The 23784-nt window shown below is 31.5% G+C and overlaps 1 protein-coding gene and 1 non-coding gene across 3 annotated transcripts; both read left to right on the top strand.

The window, feature by feature from the left end:
* Nucleotides 1–481: 481 nt before the first annotated feature.
* On the top strand, nucleotides 482–23784 carry LOC124354963 (UDP-glucosyltransferase 2-like). Of its 2 annotated transcripts, none has more exons than XM_046805796.1 (5): nucleotides 482–581; nucleotides 18252–19073; nucleotides 20080–20299; nucleotides 20862–21081; nucleotides 22785–23784. In XM_046805796.1, the coding sequence occupies exons 2-5, from the start codon at nucleotides 18252–18254 to the stop codon at nucleotides 23071–23073; spliced, it is 1551 nt and encodes a 516-aa protein (XP_046661752.1). In that variant the 5' UTR covers nucleotides 482–581; the 3' UTR covers nucleotides 23074–23784. The 2 variants fall into 2 exon arrangements, with proteins under 2 accessions (XP_046661752.1, XP_046661751.1); XM_046805795.1 differs by lacking the exon at nucleotides 482–581 and adding an exon at nucleotides 4450–5052.
* On the top strand, nucleotides 6389–6459 carry Trnat-ugu. Its single transcript has one exon. It is a non-coding gene; the product is annotated as a tRNA-Thr (tRNA).

The following is a 23784-nucleotide window of genomic DNA, read 5'->3' as shown; positions in this document are numbered from 1 at the left end:
GAAAACTTCTGTCTTTAGTCAAATAAAAATTTAATATTAATTTTATTAGTAATAATACTTATATTCATCAAAATATGATACATCTAAGGAAACACTTCATTACCATTTACATTGGATTACTCGTACTATGTGCTTCGAATCAGCTATTTATTAAGATATCGATTACATAGTCCCGATCGGATTAATAGACTATTACGGCTAAAGAATGTTACATGAGTGACTAAGGATATTTATATTGTAAATTTATATTATTCTCCCTGAAGAAATGGTTCGGATCGACGACTGGAGTTTTGGCGCAGTTCTGATATCGGCTTCCCTAGCATATTTGATATCTAGCACTACAAGCATTCTCACAAATAGGAGAGATGAGTGACCATGATTTGACGCTATCACTTTCTGGACCTTATCAGACAACAACCGATAAGTCATGTAATTCACCACATTTAAGATGGATTATAATTGCATGTAGTTAAATAAATGAGGTCACATGGTTTGGACATATTTAACAATATGATGTTTTAAAAGGAAGTCTCTGAACTGGCGTTGAACTTTCATCTCTGGAGCTTCCGTCATTGTATAGTGTAAGATTAGAATGTTAAGTATTTACCTTATTTATCTGTATTTTCCTTTCTCGGTAGCCACACAGTAATTATCTTGGAATGAAAAAGTTATTATTGTTTGTGTTTATAATACAAGTTAATCTGTATAACTTGTAATTGATGTGCATAACTGTAATTAATTTGTCTCAATTTTATTGAAAATTATCAAAACAATTTTTTTGTTTTCCCAAGTTCTATATATATTTAGTTAATTATCATATTTTGTTTTTACAGCATTAAAACTCTGCGAATATCTTTGATAATCTTCATTTTATCTTTGTATGAAGCTAAATATTAAATTAAGATTTGATTAATCTAAAATTACGTCCAAATGATCTTATTGTCAAATCACTTGCAATTCACTTGGATCTATTTTTTCATATAATCCTATCATACTGGTAAGTAGGCCTACCATGCCTAGTATTAATCATCCTGTTCACAACCAAATAGATATATTGTAAAGATGATCTTAGCCAACTCCTATAATTTACCTTTATAGCTACTCTGAGCTAAACTAAACTAAGCATACAGCGACAATTTCCTAATTTAACCCCCAACATAATGCAAATAAGGTGGTGCCCTTAAAATAACTATAAATTGTTACCATTATTCTGACCTTTACTTCTTTGAGCTAGTACTTTATTATATACTAAAGAGTAGATTATAATGTATACACTTTTATTATTTTTAAATACACTAGAAATATTATTTAATATACATACTTAGATGTATAAACAATTTATACAAAAATTAATAGTTATGTAATATATATACATACTTGCTAGCAGCATGAAACTTACCAATTTTTCTTACCGACATGACCTTCCTCTAGCATTTCAGTGACTGTTTGAGCCAAGGCTAATTTTGGGACATCACTATTATAGTACACGTAACGTAGTTGACGTAATATTATATAGACAGATTATAGTTTGTCGAAAAATAAGTATTTTCTAATGGCCCAAAACTATTCTCTCCCCTAAACACAAAAACAACGTCAACAATATAATACACATAACGTAGCTATGGTAGGAAGATTTAATTCGGTTTCAATGTTGAGTTTAACTCCAGTTATCTTCCTCTTGATGCAGCGTCTGAAATATGACTTTATCAAAGATTGATTGTTGAAATCTGGAGTCATGCTCGTCTAAAGACATCTGTAAAAGTTTAGCGATGATGAAGTTCAAAATAAACTCTTTACATCGTTTCAAAATCAGGGACACTAGTTTACAAAACATGGTGTAATATAGGTGAAGAAGCGTTCTTATTGTCCTATAAGGTAATAAAACAATGGCTTCATTTTGAGCTACATAGTAGCCGGCTTTTTTTGGATCTCTTCAGATGAACATGACTTCTGATTCCAGAAGTCAAGTCTGTGCAAGCATCAGATTCCAAACGATGCAATAAGTAGAACTGGAGCTTAATTCAACAATGCCATCAGTCGAAAACGTGTGACGGGCTACTGGTTCATAATGACTGCCTGTTCTTTGAGTCTTTAACTGCTTGGATATGACTGTTTCATTAATATGAACGTTTATTTTATTGCTTTTCTAGTCTTATAGCCTATATGAAACCTTGTAAATTTTTTAGTGTTATTTTAACGAGCACGAAAACAACGGTCTTAGATTTCTGTAAAATAACAGAAATTTTAAATTTATCATTATACTGCATGATTCAAAGGAACGTTCGTATTATTATAATTTAGTACAAAAAGTGTTGCACTTCAAAAGTAGAGCTGGCTTAAAATTAAACTTCGCAGCCTACAATTCCTAGAATATTCAGCCATAGTATATTACCTTAAATACCTTTGGATTAATTGCTTAAGTTTTCTTTCTTACATTTAAAAAAGAAAAAAGATACTATGTTTTTAATTAAATTGAATCTGTATTGAGTATTTGTTCACAATAATTATATATTATGATGAAAACAACCACATTGATATACAACCAAACGTCTTTAATATCAAATAAGTTCTATTTTTTGCCATAGTACATTATGTCATTAGTTCGATTTGAGATTTGAAGTAATGGGTTATAGTACTAAACACTTTAAATAAATCGATACAACGAAGAATTAAAGGATCCAGCATAATGTAATGACACACAGACGGTAAGCTCTAAAATCAATAGGATTCTTTCTTGGACCAGGAGGAAACTAAGTACCAAATGTTTGAAGTCTCTAGGACTTTTGACCCAAAATTAATAGCCCCCTTGGACTAAGATATATATCATCATAAATATGATACCATCAGTGACCTGTTCAGATCGTAATAAATTAATAAAATATACTAAAGGAAACAACATTTTTACTTTCCTTTAAATTGCATCTATGTATTACGCATAAACCTCTAAAATCTGCTTCTTTTATCTTATTCCTTCTATCTGAAGACTTATCACTATCTCCCAGTATCTGTGATAACAAGGCACAGTCTTTATTAAAATGACTTTGATGAATACTCTTTAGTGGATGACAGTGGCCGACTTAATTGCCTAATGGGACTGTATTGCAAACGTTAATTAGTGGTAGTAATATAATATAAAAATAAATAAATCAAATAAAATATAGACGTGAAATTATATTTATTGTTTGAATCCATTGGCAGATTATGAGTACTTTCACAATAATAATATATTAGTAATCCGTTATGTTTGTACAAAGCCAAATGATAAATTGTTGTATAATATTAAACATTTTACAGATACTAGATATCAAAAACAAATCATGTAATGAAATAAATACTATCAGAAACAAAAGTTTTATAACAACTGATTAGTTAGGTATCTGAGTTATTTTAAATATTTTGTATAGAGTATAAAAAAATATATAAATGAATACGATTATATATTTATAGAGTAGGTTTATATGGTTCACCCTATGTAATACGGTGTATAAATAACGTTTCCTCTTTTCTTTTGTTTGCTTCTTATCAACTTTGTTTTATTTTATCTTGTATTTTATCTTTTATTGTTTTATCTCTCAAAACTTCACTTTTCAAGCCCTGTTAATTTTGTTTAGAATTATTATTTTCCAGTTGCACGTTGCGTCAGCTGTGTCATAATATTGACAAGGAGATGACTGAAGCAAACACGTTTTTCATCCTGTAAGGCCATATGAAATGGATGAATAGTTAAAGGCTGTTCTCCGTTTCTTCCCACCATTATTTTATAGATACGAAAATAATAAAACTTTAATATAAACACTTTTACAGGTCCTATTGTATAAATAAATGGTTTAAAAGTTTTTCTTTTTAATAGAAACCCCCTCTACTAGAATTTCATTACAGAGTTTAATACTATTCTCCTGAATTCAACTTAACCATCTCAGACGGTTACAATCTTAACGTTCCACAAAACACTAAATTGGTATACATGGTATATTGCATTTATTTATTTTTAGGTAGTTGACTTATTTTATATAGTAGTTGTAGCAATGAATTTTGATACAGTGTTTTTAATGCCTTGAAGGATTGTAAAACTTTATTTTGTGATCACATTTATTACTTTAAATTCAATTTACTTTGGTTTCCATTCACTCACGAGTCAGAATCATTAATGCAATCTGCTTTCATTAACTTTTATCTGTGTTAACGTTTTCAATAAAAGATTTCATTGTTATCACGAAACAAAACTATTATTTAAGTTCATTTGCTTTTAATATTGATCTCCTTCTGAGGATACAGTAATTCCTAAAGTTAGCATATAGTTATGAAAGATATACTATGTATATAATTTTTTATGAATATTTAAATTAACAGTATTTATTGCTTAGAAACTCATAATCCTAATATGTAAAATTTAATTAAACACTGTATCTATAAATTACATCGATAAAGTACAATTTACATTAATTATGTATCGAATTTAATATTTAATATTAGGACCACTTCAAATTAATTTATACTATGTACACATGTTAATTCAGGCGGCTAGCTTGGATACACGAAAATGCATGCTTGACGAACGAGTTAAGTCAAGGTTAAACTGCGGACATTACTGTCTCAGCTGACTCAGTTTGTGGTCGGCTCTCATCCGATGGGAAAGTGAGTTCCAGCTCGAATCTCGTAACCACGTGTCTCAATGGAAGATCTTAATGGAATCTTGTATATTTTAAACATAATATAGTAACTATTTATTGAGACAAGTGGGGCATCTGTTTGACGGGAAAATTCTACTTAATACAAGATTCCTTAATTTACTCTAAATTTTACTTACTCAATTTCGTCTTTAACCAGTTTTAGGGGGAATAGTTGGCACTAAATAAACGAGTGAGGCCAGCTGAAGATAGGCTACCCGCATTAGGTCACTGGCTTATTGTAACAAATTAAATCAAACAGATAAACGGGCAGGTTATCTGAGTCGAGGCGTGGCCTTGACCATGCCTTCACGATCATCCCTGAATGGTTCACTTCTTCCCGACCATCACTTCACGACTGGGCTGCCCCGGCATTTGTTACGAGGTAAATTATTCATTATTGCAATCATAGTTTGATGCATTAATTAGCATTTAACGTGATGTCTGTTTACTCTCACAAGTTAGCTATGAAGTAGAGTGGTGGTGTTAATGTAATAAAGCTTGTAAAACAGTTATATTTCACGTTGTTACATTAACCTACAATCTCATACCGATAAATGTAAATAGGTCATATCCAAAATGTTTTTTTGTTGTTGTGTATTTATTTTTAGATCTTCGACTTGTTTTTTTTTTCAAAGTCTGCACGGATTATTTTACGGAAATGCTTTTCAAACTCAGTGTTTTAGACTATATTTCTTACATTTTGACACGAGTATACACGACGATGTAGTAAAAATCGTGATGCCTAGTGATTAAATGATTGAGTGATAAATACAGTTTTAGTTATAAAAGTAATTGTGTGTATGTGGATGTACTAAAATGTTAAGTAGATGTACAGTTTTATGAGTAAATTGAGTAATATCGAAATTGTGGTTTGCTTGATTCATAGTTTATTAGTAAAGGCTGTTAACGACACTGTGCCAAATATTGTAATGAAATAAAATATTATAAGTTATTGTTGTATATGTAAACATTCGCGGTTTTGAAACTCATAAACTTCCAAGAAGACCTGTTATTATACCTTCGTATGTTCCCTACATTTGCTTTAGATTTGGGATAAAAGCTTCCAAATACATATTCTAGCTAAATTAAAAATATATCATAATGTAATTAATATTCACATTTGCCGCATAACACTCACAGTATTTATTTAAAACTAATCCAGGCTGAATGTCATATTTTGTGTGTACGAAATTGTATTGTTAAGAGAATAAACGACCGCTTATAAGCAATAATAAGTAATAATAATACAATATAAATATCCCTTTTCAATATCATGTGCAATAAACCGTTGGCCCGATGTTTTTGTTTTCGAAAAACATTTTGTAAAAGAAATAATAAGCACAATTATGCTCTAATCAGGGTGTAGAACCTGTTACATTTTTTTTCGATACTGGCTTAATTTTCAATCTTAGATTTACTGTCCTTATATTATTTAATATTTTATGAAAATGTTATTTAAGGAACAGAAACCCTGTCTCCCTGGAAATTAGTACAAACATAAAAACTATATATATGTTGTCCCGGCGGAGCAAGTACCTTTTGTGATTCAATGTTTACTGAAATTAAATTAGGCTATTGCCACTTATACAAATTGAATGAATATAAATAAAAGTCATTTGACAGGTGTTTGGTCTTCCGATCATATGTTAGTTTGCTTATTTAAACGCATATGTGACAGAAACAGCCAAATACAAAATAATTGAATCGTAAAAAGTAAGGGCTCTGTGGTGTAATGGTAGCACATTCACCCTGTAAGTGAGAGATCCGGGTTCGAGTCCCGGCGGAGCAAGTACTTTTTGTGATTCAATGATTATTGAAATTAAATTAGGCTATTGACACTTACACAAATTTAATGAATATATATTATATATATATGTATGTATATATATATATATATATATATATATATATATATATATATATATATACAGGGTGATTCAAAACTAAACGGCAATCTCTCGAGAGCTTATTCTATAGCTAAAAACAAGTAAAAAAGTTCATATAACCATATGCCCGGAAACGCTTCGTTAGCGAGTTACGCCTAGCGAAAGATTTCGCCCGGATTTCAGAACCCTTGGTGAAGTCAGGCCGTATAAAAATGGTAAAGGTAGTTACAAAGATACAAATACGATTGTTTTTTATGTTTTTATATCTGAAAAATTTATTAAAATTCGTCCCAGAGCTGTAAATGCAATACTTTCAGAGATATCTTACGTAAAACACAAGAATTGGTGCAAAGAAATAACACATTTTTGTGTTTAACGTAAGATTACTTCCATAAATGTTAAATAAAGGTCATTTTTTTCTTAAACAGATTTGTAGAACATTTAATTCTGAAAAGATTCATGTGAATTACTTAGGAAAAAAATTAATAATAGGTATTGAAATTTAGCTTTATTTAAAAATAAAACAGACGCACAAAAATGCATATTCTTATCTGCATAAAATATTAACTAATGTGTAGGTTGTGAGTAACAGCGGATCATTTATTCAACACTTTTTATCGTCATATTTTCTTTGCAAAGGTTGGCAATATCAGCTGATCAACAATTAAGTTCATGAAGTAATATTTGAATAACCTTTATGGAGGTTTTTGTATTGTGGCGTGTGAAGATTGTATTTTGTGAGATCCTGTGATTATTTGGAAATATTTTATACAAGTGTATAAAATATTTTATTAAATATTTATTTTAAAAATATTTTATTAAATATTTTTATAAAAGTGTATGTAATTATCTTAGTAAATAATGGCAGATAATGTAAATGGTATGTATTCGTTTGAAGAGTATACGGACATGATACTGATTTACGGCAAAGTTAACAAGAATGGATATATTTCGGCAACATTGTTTTTTTTCTTTCCGCTAAAAGAAAATGCTTGTGCATGATAACCAACTATTTCCTGTAAATATCGTTCCTGTAAGAAACGCTCAGTATTGTAGAATTACGTGATGTAGAGATTAAAAAGTTGTTATAGCTACCACTTCGGTTTTCTTAAATTATAACTTCCTTTCGAGTGATAAAAAAATAATTATAACAACCTCCGTAGTTGTTTCTACAGTTTTCCAGATGGGAAGTTGCATCTTCGCTTTTGGTGTGAGAAACAACTACTCTGCTATAATTATAATTATTTTGGAATTTGAGGACGGGCATCAAACACGTGAGTTATTGTATCATGGATAAAACTAAGAACTGGATTAACTTTCCCATGACAGTTCAAGAAATAAACAATGCAAAATAGATGTGGCAAAGGCGATTTAATTTGCTAACTGTTATAGAAGCATCAGACTGCACCCACGTTGAACTAAAATAGAACCATCAATGTTTGGAAATGAATACATAAATCGTTAGGGCTACGCCAGCATGAATTTTCAGGCATCGTGTATGTACACGACATCAGAATTTGGAGAGGAAGTCATGTTATGGACATAATTTCTCAATATGATGCTCTGCTTGTTTGATTGGCGATTTTGGATACAGTATCTCTCCATAATAAATCACACATCGAAACCACCTTAAGGCAATAATCAGTACAGATTAAATCGCATTCATGCTAAAGAAAGAGTGATAGTAGAAAGAGTGTTCGGGCACCCCAAGAAGAAAATTACCAATACCTGTAAACAGAATACGAGTGCCGTTAGAGAGAGTACCAAATTTAGTAGTCTGCTGTGCTGCACAATGTTTCAAGGCACTTCGAAGACCCACATTTCAGGATTTTGATGAGGGTGTGGATGAAGTCGGATTTGTTGAGGAAGAGGGTATAGAGGTTCACAAGAACATAGCAACAAAGCGACGTAGTAAACAAAAGGGAAATGATACGTTATTTTTTATTTAAATGCAGATATAAGTACAGTACATTTATACATTTACTGTTATTTTATAAAATATATGTGGTTTTTTGTGTTTCTGGTTATTTTTTCATGTTTAATTGAATTTAAATTTAAATAGTAGTAAATTTTAAAATTTCCTGTCATTATATATATATTTTATACTATACTTATATATAAGTTGTATCCACCCGTAGATATATTTTTAGTTTTCCTGGACAGTCGTAGTTATATCTACGAAATGTTTATCGTTTGTACAATCACTTAGATTCGAAACAAAGTTATTTCTACAACTTATACTTTTCCTGTCATTTTATAAATCTTAACGTAGTTTATTTCTCCTATTATATATATTTCTACAACGTTCTTTCTACTAATTAGTACCTCCGTTTTAATAACTCCTGCTTGTTTAAACTTTGGAACTAAACGGTTCAGTTCATATTACTGCACTTTAAGGTATAGTGTTAGATTTGTATTTATAAGTAAATATCAGAAATTGTATACCCATATGTTGATGGAATATTGATATCTAATTTGAGTAGTGATATTGGTATATTGTTTATTTTGTAGAATATTGTCTACTTGTAAGTACTTGTTTTGGTAAAATTTTAATAAGATCTAAAACTGTTAGCTACAAGGCGGAGAGTAATAAAACTGGCAAACTTCTTTGTATTCCAAGCTATAAAACCCTGTTTCTCAATAAGTAGTAATGTTTCCACATGCTTGTGGTTAGTTTCCTGGCAATCGCACGATTACGTATATCAGTATTTTAAGTATTGAAAAGACGTTTTTCTTTAACTAACTGTATTATAGAATCCATGGTTTTTTTTTATCCGATTTGATACGTTATCATTGTAGTTAATATTGATTTGAGTGAAATGTTTACCTACTTCTAGAAAAGAAGACATTATACAAGTAATTATATCGATATGGTCCTTTTGTATTCGTCCAGTGGTAGTTATTAAATTACAGAACCAGTTTTAATGGATTTCTAAAAAATACAAATTATTTAAAACTGGTGTAACACAATTTATGCAGTATTTTCATTTAATTAAACTAAAAAGTGAAAACATCGAACACAAAAAACCAATCGTATCGATTTTGTGGGTCGGATTTCCCTGTATTACTCGAGAAGATAAAAAAAATATATTTCTATGTCTTTCTTTCCGTACGATACCTAGAAAATTAACAGGGACTTGTACTCTTGAAACTTTGCTCGAAGCTTTATTTCTATACAAGGAATATTGGGTTAGATGATGGTGCATGTCACTCTATTATATTTTGCTGAGCAATAGCGAACATTTTTTTATTGGTCCTAGGGGTGTAGCAAGGAGAAAATCATAACACAGACAAATTTGTAAACAGCTTTGACTGAAATAAAACAACAATTCATCATGTAGTATTTGATAGATTGGGTGGTAAGACTTCGTTACATTCCATCGGTTCCTTCGATACTCAGTAGTGTTAGTTTATTTGTACATAGACAAAATAGAGTTCAATGATGGTGCACGTCTCTCCATGAGGTTCAGCTGTCTGAGTGAACGTTGTGAATTTTCTTTTCTATCTGATTGCGTCCCTATCTACAAATACCTCTGTACGCAGGATATCTTGAAAATGAAATGATCTATCGGTAGCCTGCTGTGCGACACGTGGTGCGGTGTACACTACTTCGTATTGCGAATTAAAACCCCTTTTATTTTTTCAGAGTCTCCATAAAATATTTTCCGGCAAGGCAGATTGTACCTTTATTTATGACTCATAATTTCATAGAGGGTACAACCACTTACATACATAAATAATGATAATAGCTAATAATAATGATAACACCGTAGTTACAGCTATATATCCTGTATAACTGAGGACATGCAACTAGTTATTACATTGGCTACTGATATAATGTTATGTATTAAACCTAAGGACTGTTTCATTTCGTTGGTTATATAAATTGTCAAGACTACAATAAGTGAATTGTTTGTATACACTGGTTACTGTTGCGACTGATATTTACAATATTCTCTTTTATTTAATGCTACTGGAAATTGGATTGGGGTATCGGTTTTGAATAATTACGTCTTCTCAGTATATATATATATATATATATATATATATATATATATATATATATATATATATATATAATTTTTGCTTAATGATTAGTTCCTTATTCCCTTACTAACAGGTTTGTTAAAGGTGGTTTATTTTAACTTTAAAAACCTAATCTACTCTTAAAATGCCCAAGATCCAAGTCACAAGTATATTCTGCATATATTTGCAATTATTTTGGTACTGGGTTATAAATACATTAGTACAAGCTTTGAATATTACATGCTTTTACATAATAAACATTACTTTTACATTTTTATTACTCGCTTTCATAACTAATAATCTCATAAGATTCATTTTATTGATATATTTGTATTATTATTTTAAAAATAAACTAGCCTAAATTTATTTAATGTTTTTAAAGTTTTTATTTTTCTGAGAAGGGGCACATTATCATTTATTTTATCTGTTACTTGATGCACTATTTAAATTATTATTATGTTTGTATCAAACGTCATAACACTGAGTAATTAAAGTTCAAAGTTGGATGGTTTAACATTTTCACAATAACGTAAATGTGTATTATCATTCAAATTATCCCTCGTATCTGAATAAATACATTTTATTAAACCAAACGAAGCTATTCAAGAGTCGCAATGTGTGATTTACTAAAACTTACGACACGGTAACCCGGTTTTTATCACTTAGTATAATAATTTATATTTGATATATTGAATGACACAAATAGCAATCGATATAAATGCATCTAAAATACTAAATGAATATCTACTAAAAATCATATGTTTCAAATTAATTAATACAATGACAATCTTTTATTAATAAAAGAACCATAAACACCTCGTAAGCAACGGCAAACAATCTGAATAGTAATAAAGTAACCGTGACAACGAGGCAAACAAATAGGACTATTTCGTTTAGTTTCCTAAAGTTAACAACTCTTACTTTAAATAAGATTTCGGACATTTGCCATTGTTTATATGTTATATGTTGCCACAAATGTTTTACACTACGTTTCGAGTATTGAATGCATTTTGTAACATATGACGATGACAAATATCCCATATACTATTATTATTCTCTTAAGCCATCCATCGTCATGACAAACTTGAAACAATACATTGTCGCTTTTATTTAAATGAAGTCACTTTATATAAAATATTATGTAATGCGTCAATAGTTGATACATTTACTTGTAATTAACTGTTACAGCTAATTTATCAGTAGTTGATTAATAAATTATACAAATTAATTCTTAGTTAATTAGCAACATTATTTGTTAAATCGCTAAAAACAAGGTCCGATTAATTATTGTACTCTACTCTGACGATATTAAAATTATTATCGCCAATATGATAAATATACGGTTGCTTATTTCTTTAGCAAAATTAGTCAAAAATAATATTTCATTCGTATGTCCTTTAAATAAGAATATTTACAATGTATTGTTAAAAACATTAAGTTTACAAATAATCTGTTTAAAAGTTAGTAGAAATGATTATGTCATATGGCATCAAAGCCGAGGGGTAGTTATCGTGTTAATGGATTGTGACAACCCGGAAGAACGAAAGGACTTTCGAATTTTGTTATCAACAGGGTTAATCGGTTGGTTTACAATTCAGTCAGTCATGTTCCAACAACTAATAAGTCACCAGTAATACCAATCAGCCGGTATACGGGCACATTGACACTGACCTAAGCATTTCTCTTGACTTTAACAGCTAATTAGTAATCAGTACTTTATTTGTAGCCTATTTAGGCGGTTGGCAAGTGACATCGTTAGAAATATAGGTATAATACAAGCGACAAGCGTATATCCTTAAGCAGTATCCAAAATGAGGTCAACTAAGTTTAAATTGTAATTTAAAATTCAATTGAGTGACATCAGAAATATCACAGAAGAATAAGATCGATAAAACAATAAGCAAATAAATAAGATTTATTAATAGGTATTAAAAATCAACAATAACAATATATAGGATGAATAATAACAGGACTCTGAATAAAACTCACAATATATACTAGGACTAGTCAAATAGTCATCAAGCAAATAAAAAATAAAAATAAAAAGGTTTTTCACCAGACAATTAAAGATCCCAACCTATTGAATCAATCTATTGAAATTAACTTATGAGCATCTTTACCAAGATTATAAAAAAGTAACACATAAGTTTAAAAAGTTATATTTAGTTTTACTAAGTCTCATAATCATTATTGGTCAAATATTTGTTCCTTTATTAGATATGAATGAACATCTTCTCGTAGAACAAGGTTACCAGATACAATTTTAGCTTCTAATTTTAGTAGGCAAGTGTATATATACATATTTTGACAGTCAAAATGCTTTATTTGATAAACAAAGTCCTACAGCAAGCATTCCATTTGGCATCGGTGAGTATTCTAATTGCTTTCTTTTGGATTATGATAATTATGCTAACATATGATCCATGTCCCCAAACACGCAACCTATACAACACAATGCTGATAGAAAATGCAAGATAACAATTGTTTAAGTAGGGCTTAGGCACAACATACATCAGCTACCTTAATAAATACAATACACTAGACCGTCTTTCACAAACAACATTTATATGATCAGACCAAAAAATCTTACTGTCAATTATTACATCAAGGGGTTTAACATGAAATACACATTAATCAGACATATAATATAGTGCAAAGTGAACAAAATCGTTTCTGTTTTACTGTCATTTAATGCTAGTTGAGTTAAATAAAACCTATCATTAGCAGCTTTATCCATACATTAATTTAACTATAATAAATCTATGAAAACTAAATAAAGTAGTATTATTAGCAAACGTAACTAAATCAGACTTAATGCTACTAGGAACTCATTCATGACTACTAAAAACAAGAAAGGACCCCGAACCGACCCCTTGGAAACCTCAAACTCAACCAAACGTAGAGTTGAAAGACAGCCTCCAAAACTAACCTTCTGCCCACGATCTTTTTAGTGAGATCTCAGCAGAGTAAAACCAAGACCATAAATTCCATAATTAGATAATTTTGAGATTAATTTATCACGAGAGACACTGTCAAAGATCTTAGAGATCAAAAAGGGTTACCAAAGTGGAGGTCTTGGCATCGAAATTATTGATAACGGATCTCACCAAGAACTTAAAGTGAGCACTAACCTCTTTTTTTATGACACATTCGAAAATTTAGGAAAGAATAGAAACCACAGAGATATAGGCCGCTTTAAGTTCAGTTGAATTCTTTGGCCCCTTTTTATAAACAGGTATAATTTTTAAAACTTTTGGCAATTTGTGAAGATACCGGAAGACAGGCTTACATTGATGCTCCACGTAAGTGTTAAATGAATATATATATTGTATATATTAGTATAGTGTTTGTATATAATATGATATATAATATAATATTATATATAAACTTTGCCATGGGTGAGATCAAGTTGTGCGAGTATCTCTGACTTGGCAAACGATGAAAACCTGGTCTCGAGGAACTAGGGTAAGGCCGTCTTACTAGCTATGGTTTGGTAGAGGTTCGAGGGCGTCCCGCTCCCGGACAATAGGCCTTCACAACAACAATACGAAGTGCTGGTACAAATCTTTATGGCAACATCAAACTCCTCCAAAGGGTAAACTAGAGTTGTATATAGAGATCGAAGTGATCTACGCGTAGATAGAAAACGCGGCCATTGTTCAGATTCAGATGAATATACTAGAAGAAAATACAGTGTAACAAGGCTATTGAAAAAAACCCATGCCTAAATATATTGTTATCATTAAACATAAAGAAGAAGGGAAACCTCTAAGTAGGGTTAGCCCATTCTTGATGAATAAAGCCTTAGTCTCAGCAGGTGGACAGCCAAAAATTAGTCAAAACAATATAAATTGAACATTGATGGTCGAAGCGGCAAATAACAATTACTGAAAATGGACAACTTTTTCAATGAAATTCCTGTGGTCGTTGAGTCTCACAAATCTCTCAACACATCGAAAGGAACTGTCTTTAGTCTAGATTTATTTGATGTCGCTGCGGATGAAATCAAGCAAGAAATAAGCAGTTGCCAGTTTGCTGATGTGGTGAGAATTATGAAAAACGAAAGAGGAGTTCTTTGATCTTTTCAGTGCCTTACCCACCTATTTACATAAAAGCTGGTTATTTGTCGCTTCAATATGTGCCCTATCTTTAGATGTGTTATAAGTGCCAGAAGTTCGGCCACTCAAGTGCCAAGAATTACACAATGACAAAGCCTGTACCATCATATTAGGCTAATTTATACAAGGTGTCCAGCAACCATTCGAACAAACTTTGCCACATTGTTCAGCAGGCCAAAACTAACAAATAATGCAATATAACAGGTGCCCTATTTCGCTTCCTTTAGCGTCTGTCTGTCTGTATGTGTTTTTTGGGAAAAAATTACTACTCAAAAACCACTTAAGATACATAATTCAAAATTAACAGTTACGTTAACCTAGTTTTGGTCCTTTTCAGTGAAAAAAAAACAAATATCTCATTGCATTTCAAAATGGCGGCCGTTCAAAATTTTCAAATTGTATTAGCTTTGAAACAGCTACTTTGACAACAAATTCACCAGGATAACTTTTTTTAGCATATTTTATTACCAATTCAAAAATTTTTGTTTCAAAAAGATTGATTAACAAATAACTGAGTTACAGCACCAAACGTAAAAACAGGTTAAATCCATGCATTGCAAGTACATACAACAATGTAGTGGATTTTTACGAATAAACTTTTTAAGGTTCTTTATTAAAATACTGAACAATATTATAACCTGAAATTTAATATTTATTTTTTAAATTTGTTTTAAGGTAGATTTAAAAAAAAGTTCTTAACCAATTGTGAATCCTGGTTTTTAAATCTTAAAAAAATATGTTAATGGGGCTACGTTATGGTTGGGTATAGGGTTTTCTTACATGGCATTTGTGTGAAACAGCGTAATTAATTCAATGTGTTTGAAAAATTTTATTGAACATGATATTTTTTATTAAGAAATCAATGATTACATTACTGTAAAACTTTCATAATCGTTGCTCAAAGTGGCGTCCTTGTAACTCGTTGCAGATTCTGAAGCGTCGTAAACACGATTATCTCACCCCTTCAAAAGGATTACTGTCTTGAATAACTGCAGCAGCCTCAACAACTCTAGCTACTAGATCCATTTCATTCGGTATGGGAGTGGTATACACTAATTAATTGCTTCATGTGTCCCCACAAGTAAAAATCAATGGGTGTGAGGTCAGGTGACCGTGGAGTCCAAGGGACGGGACCTCCACGTCTAATCCAACCATCTCCATACACTTTATTCAAATGTTGTCTAGCAATCAGGGAAAATTTGGCCGGTGCTCCATCGTGTTGGAACCACATTCTTTGTCTAGTTTCAATAGGAACATGTTCCAACAGCTCAGGTAAGATTTCCCTCAAAAAAACTTCATAAGTAGGTCCGTTCAGTCTGTTTGGTATAATGTGTGGCCCAATCAAATATCCGTCTACTATTTCAGCCCAGATACTAACAGAAAATTTGTACTGATACTTACGTTGCACAATTTCATGAGGGTTCTCTTCAGCCCATAAATGGCTGTTTCGGCTATTAAATATGCCATCTCGAGTAAATGACGCTTCGTCAGTAAAGAGAACATACCTTAAAAAATCGGGTTCATCAACTAATTTGTGAAGGAACCAACGAGAGCAGTCTACCCTGAGAGGAAAATCTGCAGGTTCTAAGGCTTGTACTTTCTGATGTCTGTAAGGGCACAAACGGTCTTCATTTAACACTTTCCACACAGAACTTTTGCATACATCCAAATTATGAGCAATAGCGCGAACGCTGGTGGAGGGGTTTTCTTCTACGAATAATAAAACCTCTTCTTCAAAATCAACAGTCCGTACGGATTTTACCCGTTCTACAACATTATTTTTCAAATGTCCAGTTTCCCTAAGACGAATATGAACGGCACTGAAGACGCTATGAACTGGGTGCAGCCTATCTGGAAAGCGCTCTATGTACAATCTGCTAGCTAATCTGGCATTGCCTCCAGCAAGTCCGTACACAAAGTGAATATCAGCATACTCTTCAAAAGTAAAACGGTTCATATCGTACAAGAAACAAAGTAATAAAAGAAATTTAAATTAACAGGAAAAAACTAACAGGAATTACAATGAAGAACAGAACATTCAAACAGTGACAATCACATTCAAAACATAGACTTGCTCAACAATGTCTTGATAGTTTGTTTATTAGTTTTTCTTCATTTAAAACACCTGATTTGGTTGCTGATTGTTGGTCAGCTGTTTTTATGTAATATTATGCTATCGTTTTTTTTAAGAGCATTGTGAATAGTTTGTTTCTTTTTTATTTGTGTGTGTGTAACACATTGATTACTGTAAATGGAACAAAAATGATGGTAATATTTTTTTTAGGTTATAATAAGTGTTCAGTATTTTAATAAAGAACCTTAAAAAGTTTATTCGTAAAAATCCACTACATTGTTGTATGTACTTGCAATGCATGGATTTAACGTGTTTTTACGTTTGGTGCTGTAACTCAGTTATTTGTTATTCAATCTTTTTGAAACAAAAATTGCTGAATTGGTAATAAAATACGCTAAAAAAAGTTATCCAGGTGAATGTGTTGTCAAAGTAGCCGTTTCAAAGCTAATACAATTTGAAAATTTTGAACGGCCGCCATTTTGAAATGCAATGAGATATTTGTTTTATTTTTTTCACTGAAAAGGACCAAAACTAGGTTAACATAACTGTTAAATTTGAATTATGTATCTTAAGTGGTTTTTGAGTAGTAATTTTTTTCCCAAAAAACACATACAGACAGACGCTAAAGGAAGTGAAATAGGGCACCTGTTGTATTGCATTATTTGTTAGTTTTGGCCTGCTGAACAATGTGGCAAAGTTTGTTCGAATGGTTGCTGGACACCCTGTATATTGTAATAACAGCACAAACATCATCGATCTGTCGCTTCCAATTCTTGGAAAATAATACATTGTTTGCAGAATACTCATGGTGTAATTGGAAAACGTAAAACTATTAGTATATTTATTTTTTGGACGAGATCTTTTGACACAAAAGGTTTTTATTATCAGGCGGCTCCACGAACTGTTACTGGGAAAATGTTGTTTTACTAACTACTGATCCATTGTTCTTTTGCATAAATCTGAAATTAACTGAAAAATTGGTTTGAAATAAAAATCAATTTAGCATCGCAATGCCATGAATCTGTTTGTAATGTTAAATTTGTCTTAAAATTGGAACACATTATGGGACATTTTCATCGTCAATGTTTGTTAAATTTTAATTTTAATTTCCCCATCTGCATTTTGGAAGTGCCCTAACGTTTAAATAATTATGTAATAACATTTTTCCTTACAACATGTTATTTATTTCCTCCAACACAAAAGTGACTACAGTTTAAAACTGGTTTTATTGAAGTGACCGTTCTAAATTTTGACATTCTACTATTGACTTTCTAATATAACTTACTGTAATTGAGCATTTATATCGTATTGTATCGGCATGTTGCCTTTCTGAACAAATTCACGAGATTTTGGAAAAATATTAGTCTAATATACCAATAACGATTATTCTACCAGCAACAGTTGGTGAAGAGTAAATTTAATAATATTTTATCTAAGAGGTGTAATATTTTCTATAGAGAGTTTAATTTATTTTCAGATGAATCTGGTGTGGGTGGCGTTACTTCTGCTCGCTGCAGGGAAAAGTGACTGCGCGCGCATTCTTGTTATGCAACCTCACAATGCCAGGAGTCACAGTATAGTTGTGGAGCCATTGTTTGAGGAACTGGCTTCTAGAGGACACCACCTTACATTAGTCACCAGTTTCCCACATAAACCTCCTCTACCAAATTTGTACGAAATAGACGTGTCTTACAGGCTAAGACCTATGATCAGCAATTTCAATTTTGAATCAATCAATGAATTAATGCCAAACGTTTTCCAATCCCCACTGTTCATGTCGGACCTCGACCTGTACCTGTGCAACAACTCGTATTCCGAACCACAAGTCCAGAAACTGTTGGATTCAGACGAAAAATTCGATTTGGTGATAACAGAAATTTTCTCTTCCGACTGTTTTGCCCCACTCGCTCACAGATTTAATGCCCCTCTCGTTTCAGTCGTGACAAGCTGTTCTCTGCCGTGGGTGGCCGATAGGGTTGGCCTCCCTGATAATCCGTCTTACATCCCCAACTATCTCGCTGGACTCCCCACCAACATGGACTTATACCAAAGAGTGTACAACACCGTCTTGTTAGTCTGGGCTAAATTGGTCCACAGGTATTACGCTTTACCTCAGTCACAGAATATGGCCAATGAAGTATTCGGTAGTTCTACTCCACCTATAAACGAACTAATTAAGAATACATCATTAGTTTTGGTCAACAGTCACATTTCTCTATCTGTCAGCCGTCCTTTTCCTCCTAATGTCGTAGAGATTGGAGGTATACATATAAGAAACACCTCGAACTCATTGCCAAAGGTAAATAACTATTTTATTATCAAGCATTACCAAGTGCTCATAGAGTAATTCTGAACTGGTGATAATAATCAAATTCCTGTTATATATTGCCACCCCGAGAATGTAGTTGATTCGGTCCAAGCCAAGATTTATCGTAAAAGGGAGCAATTTGAGGAAAACAAATGTTGGCTTGTTTAATGGGATATGTCTATAGTATATCGTCTCATTTCACGTCCCACAATTGCTCATCATTCTCCTTTTGCTTGTTCTCATACTATTATAAAGTCAAACTGGAAAATTGTTAAAAGAATATGTTAAGATAGACGATTAGAAGACTGCTTATTTATAACATTTTATTTCTGTGCTTTATTTTCACCATTTCAAGATCATTGATACTTAATTATAAGCAATAAATTGACTATACTTACACCACAATTGCATGCTGCTTTGGCACAATGGTTGGTATTTTCGCTCATAATCTTTAGTTTACCAAATCGATCAATTGTTTCAATCATTCCCTTCTAAGTCAGCAACAACTAAAGTAACCTAACAACAAGCAAGTAGTCTATGAGTAAGTTAATAATTTTCGAAATAACTAAACTTAAAGCTAGCAACTACTACTAATGTCTCACAATTAGGAGCATGATTAAGCGCAGATGAGACAATGAGACTATGATAACATCTTCACCTATATTACACCGGATGAGTAAACAAGACAGATCCTCAATTGTAGTATAAATATTTCTGATAAAACGATGCAGTGTTCGTTTTGAAGTCTTCGTTGTGAACCTTATTTAAATCTATTCAGACGGACGTCGATTCAAGATTTCAGGATTCACTCAGTGACAGTACAAAGCGGAATGTGAAATGGAACTAAACTCAACATGCGTACATAAATTTTTATGAAATACAATATATTTTATGATATCCGTATTATAATTGTATACCTTATATTGTTGCATACTTTACATAATTCTTTGTTGAATCAACAATGTATTTAAATTTTAATAATATTTATTCTTTCCAGGATTTGCAGGATATATTGGACAAATCAACTCAGGGAGCTATTGTGGTCACTTTTGGTTCTCTAGTCAGAATGTCTACCCTCCCTGAGCAGATAATCAATAATTTTATGAAGGCATTCTCCTCTGTTCCTCAAACTTTTATTTTTAAGTATGAAGATGATCTACAAGGAGTTCCTTCAAACGTCGTTATAAGACAGTGGTTGCCGCAAAAAGAAATTCTTGGTAACTGTTATAGCCTACTAAATCCTTCATAATAACTGTAATATGCCAGCCTAATTGTCAGTTGCATCTAATTATCTTTATAATTCTTTTAAATGTGTGTGGTGATAACCTTTATTAATTATGTAACCTTTATTTGTTCACAAAGAGTAAATGGGATGGATAGTTCCAAAGAATTTAACACGTGTTAAATTATTCTCATTATTTGGTAAATAAGGTTTAATTTATACAGTTTTAACATCACTTATACTACTTTGCTGTATTCACCATCCAAATATATCACTAGTCATTATATCAGTATTAATTAAATTTAGATGGTGAAACACATCTTTTTATAATATATTTTTATTACAAACGTTTGGGAAAATGGTTAATCAAGAAGACAAGGCTTTATGCTATGATCTAGCGCTTAAGCTTGCTATCTGTCTAGCTTACTTGGCTGTCCCAATCTAGAAGTTTATGCTGATAACTTTAACGAATAATCATTAAGGTTTAGTCTTATCTACTTCATTGTTTGCTTTTCAATGTTGAAACAAACTAATTTCAAGACTTGACATATGTGTAGCACACAAGAACCTGAGAGCGGTTTTCGGCCATGGAGGGATGTCTAGCACAATCGAAGCCGTCTACTTTGGAAAGCCTCTCATTGGTCTGCCGTTTTTCTCTGATCAATATTTGAATGTAAAGGGGATGGTGAGTCTAGGAGCAGCTGTCCAACTTAACATGGATGATCTTTCAGAGGATAACATTGGAGCAGCCATCAAAGAGGTTATTAACAATCCAAAGTAAGTTATTTTCTCAAATTATTGTAAATACGTTAGTTAGCTTTCATACACCTTAGTTAAGGATCAACAAAAGTATTTTATTTTGCTCAGTCTTGTTTATTACGTAATAGACAAAAAAAAAACACTAGAAGAACTTTCAGTCCTATAACAAAATTCACATTTCCTGAACATTTAATGAGTAAATAAAATCGCAGCAACAACGAAATTTTATAGAATTTTTCAAAAAGATTTAAATTGTTTGTAAAATATCTAAAAGGCTAAAATTCTAACGCAGATAAATTATTGAATTATTAAATAAATTTTCAAGCATACCTTTTATTCGATACCATGTTTAAACTATTTATAAATATAATCAGAGATAACAACGTCATTAACCATAACCATTATAGCTGTAGTCTTGACTGTCTGAACTTTCCCCGACCACAAGTGAAACCACAGTCATATTGAAGATTTCCGCGTTTAGATTATGCCAACCGGTATTTTTAGCTTTATGTATTTTATTTGGTTTTGTACTAATTGTTTGTGTCACTTTGTTTGTATATTTTTACTTGCATGATGGTTTGTTAAACAAACATCATGTAGTTTTACCTTACTATTGACGAAATAATCAATATCACCTACAGCATAAAGATACCAGTATGGATAAAATCTATAACTGTCCTAAAATGTAATTGGATTAGTATGATGTCATTATAAAAATTGATAACCAAACACCTCCTCTCCCATTATCTGTTCTAACTGATCCAGAATTGGATCACCAATTCAACAAGCGAAATTAAATTATCAGCGAATCCAAACAATTAACTTACTGTTTCTCAATACCAAAGCCTACATCTCTATAAAAATTTACAATAAAGGAACCCCTGCATTACGCGATAGTGTGATCGGACCATTTTGGGACATATCACCTTGCATTTTAAAAATACTGTTATATAGCTCACCAATAAATTTATTGTTTAAGAACTGCAAGAATGGATTAAGGTACTCTCATGTACATTCGTATACATTTCCTCGACCATGTAATTAAAAGGATTAACAGAAATAAATCTGTAAAATGCTTTTAGTATAATCTCAATCAGTTATCTTAATTATTTTCTTCTTAATTAGTTTCAAGGACGGATTATCATGTAAACAACCGTTGATACGATATTGCCATATAAACATCTTGCTGAGCACGCAACATAGGTAAACAACCTTACTATCGGTTACAACCGGTATAATCAACCGTAGGAATATCGGAAATTACACAAGCATAAATTGTATACAACAGCTAAAGTTGAAATCCTACTACTAGGCCTACTACTATTTTTTATTGTGTTTTATATCGACAAAAATCACACTACCCCCATCATAGGGTGGCAAGCATAAATCTGACACCCTTGGATCCTTTCTTTTGTGTTTTTCGATTAAAAAAGAATTTTCTCTTTACAAAATTAGGTTAAGACAGTACACAGTTACGTGACGTAATAGCCTGAGGAAACATTTAAAGATTAAGTATTATTCTATTAAATATTATTTTAAATTGTATTCATTGTTTGAATAATATTGTCTGAGAACGAAAACAGAGATGGCAATTGTGTTATTATCATGTCCAGGTTTACCTAGATATGAAGAACATGCTTACTTAACAAAGTTTCTATTTACAACATAAGCAGAATATAAAGTCACATAACTCATTTGTTAAATATTCACTGTATTTTCAGATACACAGAGAATATCAGGCGACTATCAAGGCAATTCCGGGACCGGCCTATGTCAGCAATGGAAACAGCAGTGTACTGGATAGAGTATGTCATTAGACATCAGGGGGCGCTACACTTGCGACCGGCCTCTGTCAGTCTGCCGCTCTACCAGTACTTACTACTCGACGTCATCGCAGTGCTATTTCTCCCAGTGTTCCTTCTCCTGTACTTTATCTACTTTTTGTTCTTCAGGGCTGTAGAAGTTAGTCCCAACGATCACAAGAACTATAAACTAAAGAAAAACAATTAAAAGCACTATTATAACTCATTTTGATACACAGAAAACACTTTTTAAATAACAAATAATACATTTAATCTTCTTATCCATTGTATTTATTAAAATTTGTTTTAAATATAAGTTTTAATTTAAAATAGACAGTACTAAATGGGTAACTACAGTTTCCTGTTTTACAAATTCTTATATATTTAACTAAATCGAAAATTATCATATATTTGATTATATTTTTATAGTATACTCATATGATATGTACAGAACGACTTATTACAATCTAGGGGTCTGTGTGATGGTAAAAAGTTAGTGCCACTTGTTATTGGAGTTTTTATGGGAATGTTCTAAATGTCGAGAATTACAGGATAATTGTTTATATTTCAAGTGTTTTAAGTAATAATACTATTTTAGGTATATGTTTATGTAACAGTTTTTCTTGTTTTTAGCACTGTGTTTCCATGTTATCTTATTACAAATTTATCATGGACTTCCTGGCTAAAATATAAACTATATTTGGATACGGAAAAGTATAAACAGTATAATATAGATAACAAAACTAAATTTACACGTACGAAATACTGTTTTATAATGAACAAAAAAATTGCTTACTTGTTAATATAAATTATATGATTCTCAAAACATAATATCCTAAACGTGTTTAAATCTTACAGATTATATAAAGACTCATAAAAACAATAACTTACTAATTTAAATATAACCATGACAGTAATA

This window comes from Homalodisca vitripennis, chromosome 2, assembly GCF_021130785.1.
Source record: "Homalodisca vitripennis isolate AUS2020 chromosome 2, UT_GWSS_2.1, whole genome shotgun sequence".
Classification (NCBI taxonomy): Eukaryota; Metazoa; Arthropoda; class Insecta; order Hemiptera; family Cicadellidae; genus Homalodisca; species Homalodisca vitripennis.
The sequence above is the reverse complement of the archived record's forward strand: the minus strand, read 5'-3'. Positions and strand labels throughout refer to the sequence as shown.